This window comes from Mesitornis unicolor, unplaced genomic scaffold (assembly GCF_000695765.1).
Source record: "Mesitornis unicolor isolate BGI_N332 unplaced genomic scaffold, ASM69576v1 scaffold54101, whole genome shotgun sequence".
Taxonomy (NCBI): Eukaryota; Metazoa; Chordata; class Aves; order Mesitornithiformes; family Mesitornithidae; genus Mesitornis; species Mesitornis unicolor.
Window position 1 is genome coordinate 1 of NW_010164165.1, and position 10279 is coordinate 10279.

Sequence of the window (10279 nt, forward strand, 5' to 3'; positions counted from 1 at the left end):
ATTTCATTAAATTATTCCCTGCCCAACTCTTTATATATACCTTTATTATTATTGTTGTAGCATGGCCATTTCTAACATCATTTCTTCGCAGTTTATTCCAACATTTTGATAAAGAGTGCAAAGATCTTTCTTGGAAGATGTATGAGGAGATACAGAAAATGAGGGAAATCGCCCTTGTTTACCTTGACAGAAGTGGTGGACTTCAGAAGTTCGTGCATGACTGCAAAAAATATAATGGTATCACTCACTCAATAGTTCATTAAATTGATACATAATGCTACACAGACCTCTGCTATTTTTATTTAAGATACTTACTGCTCTTACAGACTCAAAACAAAGCTATGCTGTTTATCGTTTCATTATTTCAATAAACCCTTCTGATATTGCTGAATTAGATGCAACTCTTGGAAACTACATTCTTCATAATCCCATACAAGCTGCACAGATTTTTCAGTCAGTAAGTATATATTTGCAGACAGAAGTATATCTTATATTTTAACTAGATTTTCTTTCTAAAATGAAGTTATTTTTCAATCACAGGTATGTTTCATAGCTATTAAGACACTATCATTAATTGAACAGTTGCAGACAGAGGCCCAGGTGAGTGTGCACAGTTTTCCTCCATTTAGATCTTAATTTTTTTAAAGTATGGTGAAGTATTAACAAATACTACTTTTGTATTAACTTTTTGTGTTTGTTTTCCCTTTGGTTGTAGTAGTATTTGTAATTAGAAACTGCTGGAAGGCTCACCCAACCATACTGCAAGAATTTTCAGATAATTAATAAGAAACTGAATTACTCTTACACTTCATGCCTTTCTGAATTTTTTTTCTAATAGCTATATATATATATCACATCATGTGTAAGCAAAGCAGTTTTAAATAAAAAGTGTATTTATTATTTTAACTTTCTCTTGTTAGATTAGTATACTGCTGAAACCAACACATTTGCCACCTTTACCAAGTTATGTTCTGAGTCTTTCTGAGTTTCCCTTTAATTACACATCTCAAAGATTTTATATGTCTGAAGGAATAGTGATTGCAATGGGAACTGTAACAAAATACACACAAGGAGCAAGATTTCTTTGTACTGAGGAAACCTGTCCACTTTCTGAAGGTAATAGAAAAAACCAACCTGTTTCAAAAGCTTTTTAATAATTTCGATAGCTTAACAGAAATTAAAAACCTAGCATGAAAAAGGCACTTTCCTATGCAGTTTTATTATGCAGACATTTTTGTAATCAACACAGCATAACTTTTATTAATTGAAAGCAGTGGACCTTGCCAGTGGTTGCTCAGCATTATGAAATGTTTTGGGAGCACAGCTATGCCAGCAATCCATCTTCCTAATTCTGAAGATAATTGATATGAGAGAAGATACATGGCCAATATAATTTCATTAATTATCTGAAAGAAAGAAGCTAAAGTGGTAGGATTCTTTTTTCCCTTGGAAACCATGTTTCTGTTTATATTAAAATACCGCAGAACAGTATGCTCAAGGCAAAAGCTTCTAGCATAGAGCAAGTTTGCTTTCGTGAGTAGCTGACTGCTGTGGAGTTACCTCTCTGAGTAATACTACTGAAGTGCTTGCAGGCCTTAAGTACTTTAAAGGCTGTTTTCCTTGCTGCTTCTGTAGCAGAGACCATAAAACTATAAAAGAGAATCGAAATCTCAAAGTTAGGAGACTGCAGAATAAATCGTAATGATGTCATTATGAGGGCATGTACCTCAAATAATGAATACCCATATCCCATCTCATTTCCATGCCAGGCAGAAGCAGCAGCCACAAGCTGAGCAGTTCTGCTTGGCAATGTGCAACGGGAAATTCTGCCATCGTGTGGTCTTCCTACAATGTGGACACGGAGTCTATGAACAAATGTTCATCTGAAGAAAAACACAATAAATTTAGAATTTCACTGTCCAGTATTTTAATCACTTCTTATTGGGAAATTTAAAATGAAAGCCATGTTCTCATTGTAAATGTTTGGTAAATTAATTGTAATTTTTTTTAGGGTTTAGGTACATAAGAGTACATCTGCCCGGAGCTACAGAATCTGCCACAGTGAGGAGTGATTTCGTGTGTAGTTTGTGCTCTTCGCCACTGCAGGAAGACATGAAATACAGAGTACTTGGGGGTAGGAGCTGTGGAGTTATGTTTTCAGATGTTACTTTCCTACTTCTGTTACACAACAAGTAAACAAAATGTTTAAATGGAAAAAGCCCCAAAATACACCAGTCATTAAAAAAAGCTGTATTGTTGTCGAGAGAACTAACCTCTTCTCTGCCTTTATTTTCAAAGATAAACAAATAGTTGAAATGATTGATGCGAAAGTTCTTAATGCTTTGAAAGGATATTCCAATGATAAATCACATTTTCGGATTCAGACATTTACAGTTTTCTTGAGAGGTAAGGTGAATTTTGGAGTTTTGTCAAAAATGTTTTAGAATTGAACTGTACTAATCCCTTGCATTTCCCTTATAGGTCCATTTCTCTGAATAAAATGGTGAAAGTCATAATTTATACTGCAGTTCTTTAAGGGAGGGAAATACATAAAATGAGCTAGGTGTACACAGGTGATTGAAGAGTGCACGTGGCAAAACTGCTGTGTTCACTTTTACACATTCATTTAAATAAAATCCCTATGCCAGCTCTGCATTCTAACTGTAGCTTGTTTGTTCTCCTTTCAACTTCCTTTGTCAGACTGTTTCGTACTGACTTCACCCATTTCAACATCCTTCCTCACTCTGGCTGTATTCCACAACCCATCAGGATTTTTGGCTTCTACTACCACTACCCTCCACTGCAAACATTAAATGATTTCTAACGTGAATATCCATCTAAGATAACAACTCACCAACATATTTCCATTAATTGTCTTAAAAAAAACCAAACCAAAACAACACAACCCCCCCACCATTCCAAAAGGCTATAGAATTATATACTTAATTTCTTGAAAACTAAATAGAAAAAACTAATAATTAAAAAAAATAGAATCTATGGGTGAGATACTCTGAGTATGCATTAAACTTCCACTGGCTTCGGTGATCAGTGACGTTGGACATCTCACAGCTGAGATACATATTTGGTTGTACCCAACTTCCATTTTCAAAAACTAAATGTGATTTTTTTTTTAAATATGCACAGAAATACAAAGGTACCCAAAGATATTTGTGTGCCTTTTTGAAATCTTCTTAATTAGGACCCCCTTTTTACTTTTTTCTGATATTTTGTAGGACAGTATCTCATAATGGTGTCACCATAAGTTTCAGAGCAGGAACCCATACTTGCAAACAACTGTCCACTTTCTTTTCAGTGCAGCAGTAGATGTATTATTCACTTTTCTTTATCAGGAATCTACTTTTCCTCACCCAGTGTGCCTTCCTTACCTTTTGCAATCACTAATTAGAACTGTATATTTCATTTTATTCTAGTCTCTTACGGTAAACCTGGCATCCAACTGTTGTTTTCTGTAATTAAATCATAAAATCGAGCAGTTCGGAATGTGAAGAAGTTTTCTTTTCTTTTAAAATGTTTTTTATGCCATAACACATCTGCCAGTACCTCCCGCCCTCCTTTTTTTCTTAAAAATTTCTAGATGAACTGGCCAATAAAATGAAAATGGGAAACCACTACAAGATTATAGGAATTCCAGCTTGTGTACAAAACGGCTTACAAGCTACAGCTTGTATAGAAGTCAACAGTGTACAGCTCTGTAAACCAAATGGTAAGAAAGTTCCATTAAAAACTGACTAAAGAAGTTGGAAAACCTTCTAGAACAAAATCGCGAGAATTGGTATGCTTTTCTATTATCTGGAGGTCCAGATCACAAAACCACTCCGGGACTTTCCTCTTACAGTCTGCCATGTATGCTTACTGTTGCTTGAGAATACCTTCTTTTGCCCAATGTCCACACATTGGGAAACTACCTATTTTCTGCAGTTCAACTTCTCCTGTCCATTGGAAGGAACTCTGAAGTCATACATTAAGTGAACCTGGTATTTCAATTTTCTAGTTCTTTCTTATTTCGTCAGTTTTAGCAGATCACGCCTGATAGTTTTAGTAGTAAAATTAAGTCAGATGTTTACACTCTGAATTTGTGTTTAATACATAAACATACTCGTTCTTTGTAAGCTTTGTAACAAGACGAGGATGTGGATTTCTTTTAATATATCATAGAATCATAAAATGTCTTGGGTTGGAAGGGACCTTTAAAGATTATCTAGTCCAACCCCCCATATCTGCCTATCTGCATAGCTCTCTTAGGAAGTGTTTGTTAACCTGCACTTTGTTTTAATCAGGTCCTTCCTTTGTCAGCGACAATTTTAAGTATCTGCTCTCACTGACTTCAAGTTCCTGCTGGAGGTTTACAGCCATCCTTGCCAATATCTTTGCTTCTCAAGTTGTCCCACCAGGCACTTACAATACTCTGAAACTCACAATATTGCTGAGTCTGGTACAGCCATGTGAAAAGGAAAATGCAGATTATCTGGATCTGTTGATTATGACAAGTGACACGCTAGTAACTGATAGGTAAAGAGACTCCTTATTTTTCACATAAACTAGAATTTAAAATGTCAGTACTCTTAACAACAATAGAGTTGGTCTTATGTGAAAGACTAAGAGTCTATATTTTAAAAGACTATACAGGGCTCAGACTTAGTAAGAATACCCAATTTTTGTCCCTGGGACATTTTTATTTCTCTCAAGCAATAAACCTAGATCAGAACTTCACTAACAATAAAACCCCTCGACACTCTCCTAATGATCTCAAGAACAATTTAACACCAGCACTGTTTAGCAGAGCTCAGACAAAACGTTCTTTTAAAATCAAAACTGAAGACTGTCCCAGAAGCTGGTAATGGTTAAAGCAAAGGCCTCAACTTCTCAAATCTTGTGCCACTTTAAGCCTTTTCATCACCATTTCCCACCTATCAGCATTTTCAGTTAATAAGCACTGTGTAAAAAGAGGCTTGACTCTTTATCCATCTTTTTCATAAAAACTATACTGGTAAGGTATCAACAGTCAGGTACATCTTTACACATACATCATAAATCTGCCTGGCATTGCCTTTACAAAATGTTTTTCTATATTTATGCATTTTATGTAATTACCCCTTCACACAACTTTAAACTGTTAATGCAATTTCACATACACTGCAAAAAAGTACAACGTGTTTAGCTTTAAATTTACATTGATTTTTAAAAAGTATTTTCTCCTTCCCCAACTCAAAACAGGGCTTCATTTTTATTTTTTAAAAAGACTGCTGAAGTGGCATGAATTCTACTTTCACTTGGGGGTTCTTCAACAAATTCATTAGGTTTGGGGTTTTTTTGAGGTCAAAAATACTTGCTTAACCATTTCAAAATTTAGCTGTAGAAATTAGTTCAAATTTGGAAAAAACGTGGGCTGCAGGATTTTTCCCCAGGTTAAGAGAAGTCATAGGAACTTGCCATGTTTTGAGAATCAAAACAGCTGCTTAATATTACAACAGTTGCATGGTGTAGGTCGTTACTGTCATTAGTACTGTCCTGCATATGCATATACTACCTTGTCAGCAGTAAAACAGGCATTTCCTACATCATATTTATATTGGTATGACAGCCTATTCATTAATACTTACTAATTTTCACAAATCATTTTCTCCCAGCTATTAATAATAGGCTAAATTGTGCTCTTGACATCTTCAAATCATTAGGAGCCTTTGATTGTGGAACCAGACAATTTGCATCCTCTTTGTGCCAAAGAACAGAGTACAGGGGATGAAAAAGAAATTCTATCCCTGCTTTCAGAAAAAGAATTGGGAAGGAAGGGGAAAAACTCAGGAAAGCAGAGCTTGCAAGTTCCCAGACTTTTCATTTTTCCCCAGATGGCCAGGATTACTAATCCTTTACCCTTTAAAATCACTGGGAAATTTTCTGTGGAATAAGAGTTAACAATATGGGATTAAATTATGAGGCATCTTTGACTTCCTAGAAACTATTGCAAGCCATAATTTACCTCCTATGTTAAATCCATAAGATACACAGCCCTGTTGGCAAGAAAGCTTGGACTTCCACCTTCATATTCAAAGTTACTTTAAACATCTAGTTTTGACACTGGATTTATGGGTTTTTTTGGTTGTTGTTTCTAAGTGAGTCTTAAAGTATATAAATGCCATTGTAAAGTATTAGGTACTGTATTAAGTTGTTTAAACTGAACAATAATGTAACAATTTCTGACTAACAGAATTATTTAATCCTCTAGGCTTCTGAATTACAGCATATGCCTTCTGCCTCGTGGCATACGACACCCACCCTCGAGTGAAATTTTTCCTTCAGTGTCTAAAGACAAGCACGGAACTGGAAGTGCCAGTATTCAAGCCTGCAGTGCTGTGCTGGCCAAGGGTGGCATCTGTTACATAGGAGACTTATCTTCATACAAAAAGGATAAACTGGAACTTCTACAGTCTGGTAATCTCACACCTACTAACAAATGAGGAGACAGAACAAAAACAAACACGTTTGTTCCCCAGCTTATGGCCCAAAAGTGTTCGGAAAATATGTAAGTTGGCTTTTTTGTGGTTTGTTTTGTTTTGTTCTTTAAACTAGTCTATAAAAACAAGGACAAAAAAGCCAAGGTTCTCTAAGCTTACATTTGCTACACAGGCTATGCTACAGCAATCAACTGATCATGACAACTCAATGAAATACATAATCATGACTGGTTTCACTGTGCATGGGACTAGAATTTATAGCTAAACTGGATCAATTATGTAAATGATATATTTTGTCCTGTCCTAGTGCTAGAGAGCAGAACGACGACAGTGTTCATTCCTGGGAAGAAGTACGGAGAAGAGGCCGACCAACAAGTTACTATTTCACTTCAGACCAGTTTTTGGTCTTTTGTAGATGTGGATTCTTCCTCAAAGAAACATATACAAAAGGATAACTTTTTAATTGGCCAGATGGTAAAGCACGTGCCTTGTTATGACAGTAACTGTACTACAGCAGTTTATGGTTATGTCAACTAATAATATTTAGTATTTCCCCAGAAAGTCACAACTTCAATTGCTTTAAAATCAAGTATCTTCTAAAATGCGCTAACTTTCCCAAAAGTAGGTACCATTTACTTTATTCAGAATAGCTTCTGACAACTAATACTGAAACAATATTTTACTACATATATTATAGGCAATTTATTAGATAATCTTGCAGGACTCAGTATATATCGATAGTGAACATTCCAGATAGAAAAAACTTGCAGTGTTTCTAGAAGTCAAAAGGCCAAAATAAAGTAACTGTTTTCTTTCTCTGGGTCTTCTCTTTAGGATGTGAGTTTGATTCCACCTAACCTTCTAGATGGTTTTGGGCTTTTGATATACAATGAGTTTCCTTCATGTCAGTTATCTTCTCCTTTGGTGCATCACACCTTGAAAAAAGCCATTAATCCTGAAGCCATGCTGTACAAAGTCTCCCAGCAGTTCAGAACGCAGGATTATGAGGAGGTAACAGATACTACCCAATCATTTAGAAATGCATTATATTTGGGAATATCAAACTATTTCTGCACGTTCTGATCCCTTATTTTTAAACCTGTTAATACTCACTTCCTAACCTTTCCTCCACCATATACCCACTAGCACTAATAGTGTCATTGATAAAATTAGCACCAGTTCTTTAAAAGAGCCAGCATAATAAATTCAGTTTGATCTTGTTTCTGAAAAACATCCTAGGTTAACCTTCATATGAGAACGGATCTCCAATACCTACTTGTGACAAGAAGAGTTTGCAATCAGTAGTAAAAGTAATATTTCATTCTAAATAAACTGTCAAAATCTCTAGAATAATTGACAGATGATTCTGTTTAATACCTGAGATCTATCCTTATGCCTGGCTGGATGGTGACAGCTGCCTTTATAAAAACTGATGGTAGAATATATTGTCCAAACTAGATTATTATGCCACTGGTACATTAAAAGGTTTGAAAAATGTGCATTTATTTTCCAGTTAAATATTTAAAATGCGTATCCTCTCTCTAGTTCATTTGGTTTGCTAAGAATCTTCACGTTGAACTGAGTTCAGAAGCAGAAAACCTCATTCAGGGCTACTATGTTGCAAGTCGCAGAGTGAGGAGAGATTCTATTAATGGATCAACACTATCAGCATCTGCACTAAAAATTCTGTATGTCCTACTTTTCAAAGTAAAGGAAACACATCTACATTTCAAGTAAACTGTGCTAAACTGCTCAAAAAATCTAGACAAGACTCAAGTTTTTAAACATTCAAGCTTAAAGAATCCTATTTACCATTTATGAATACCACTTATTTAATGACATTAAAAAAATCCCCAGTGTAAAGAACTTTGCCAGGCAAAATCTAGTTATTTGAGAAACAATTATCACTATTAAAGCTATCTAAAAAAAGAAAAATGGGATTTAAATTATCACAGGTCTGTATTAGGCAAGCAAAAAAAGTATTAATGATAGATAATATGCCACGTTCCACTGCTTTCATAGCACAAGAGAGTCTGACAAAGTACATATTCTGTATGTGACAACGTAACAGCAGAGTATTTGAGGAAGTTCACACAGCTGAAGTATGGAAAAAACCCACTCCTGTGTTACCCTACATTTCACAGAAGTGCTTGAAACAGGGCAATACATATTGCATTAATTTCTGCAATATTTCTTTTCTTCTGACATGCTTATATTCATCTCGTAGGATTTCACTGTCTAAGGCTCACACTAAACTAAGTTTAAGAAAGTACGTACTTGAGGAAGATGCGTTAATTGCCATCTTGTTATTTGAATCGTCTCTTACCCTAAAACACGGTAAATAACTCAGTCTTTAGTCTTAGGTACATTGTTTTCATATTTTCTGTTTGAAAAAAAGTTTATCAATTGATTACAATAATAATTAGCTCAACTCAAACCACAGTCCAGAATTCCACTGTTCAAGAGAAATCTTTCAGTTGACTGCCCTGCAAAGGGGCCTCAGTGCTATACATAATTAGGCCTCAGGCCAGCACCAAGCCTCCATCCTTTATACTGGCTTATGGGTATAATGCTCTCCCAACATTGGTCCAGGTTAAACTAACAACAGATTTCCCTCCCTGAGGAAATACATGACAAGGGTTGGGTTTCTTTTGTTTATCTAGCATCAGAGTGACATTTGTTCACACACAAATTAGGGAATGAAACAAGAATTATGATGTAACACTTAGTAATGCAGTCCTGTATGTTACCATTTTTAAGTGATCTGTGTCACAGCTTTTTTTCTTTAAAAGTCCTGGCAGAAGTTTATCAAATCTTTTAGCATAAGTATTGGTTTCTTCTATACTTAGGCAAGTCTGCATTATGCGTAGCACCAAATCCTGTGTTTCCATTTGACCTCAGTGATGAAAGCTCCCTGCAACAGAGAGACAGTTACCTAATGCAGTGTCACCATCAGCTGCTGAAGTTTATTGGTGCATATGGCCCAGGAATTCACATTAACCCTAATGAAGAGTGAAAACTCCACATTGTAAGTAAAGCCTGAAGCTGCTACTTTAGCTTTTTGAGACTACAGTTAGAAATAAAAAAATTAAACCTTATTAATTGTATAAGACAGTTTAGTTTTGCTAAGGAATAAAGCTACAATTAATAAGGTTTAATTTTTTTAAGACAGTTTAGTTTTGCTAAGGAATAAAGCATAGATGACAAGATTTAATTACAAGTTTTGTGATGGTGTTCTTTGAAGGCAGGAGTGACATCTTCATCCTGGGAGGCCGTGGCTTCTGAATAAAGCCACAACCTGAACTTCTCTTCCTGGCTACCACTGTTCATCCAGTTAAGTGACAGGAGTAAAGCAAGGTTTTTAATAAGACTACCACTAACAATTAAACCAGGAGTTTAGAATCTAATGTTTCATTTCAACTACTTGAAAACTCTGCAGTTTTTCTTGTTGCTTGTTCTCAAATGTATCACCCAATGAGGGGTAAACAGTTTTAACTCCATTAAAACTTTTTCTAGTGTAGAGCAATAATTTTAAATTACTCATGTGCCATAAATTTTAGAACGCATAAAAGTATCACCATACTGTTTGATGTTCTGTGTCTTCATTTTACATCACACTAACATAATATTAAACCAGGATACCTGTGTGCTCCTGCAATCTGTAAAAAACCCAAACCCTAACTGGTATTACTTTACATAGACTGCAGGGGATAGTAGAACTCTATAGGAAAGTGAAAAAATGTTATGAGACAACTTGGCAGGTAGGCAGCTCAGCGAGTTCAACTCTACCTCACTGCAAAAACAAA

General features: G+C 35.5%; 1 protein-coding gene across 1 annotated transcript; it reads left to right on the forward strand.

Annotated features, from left to right (window-relative positions):
• Nucleotides 1–137: 137 nt before the first annotated feature.
• On the forward strand, nt 138–9489 carry MCMDC2 (minichromosome maintenance domain containing 2). The gene is made up of 14 exons (XM_010194176.1): nt 138–237; nt 327–457; nt 541–600; nt 921–1116; nt 2012–2134; nt 2299–2406; nt 3596–3724; nt 4299–4530; nt 6245–6450; nt 6781–6947; nt 7308–7484; nt 8019–8161; nt 8701–8810; nt 9323–9489. The coding sequence occupies exons 1-14, from the start codon at nt 138–140 to the stop codon at nt 9487–9489; spliced, it is 2049 nt and encodes a 682-aa protein (XP_010192478.1).
• The last annotated feature ends 790 nt before the right edge of the window (nt 9490–10279 follow it).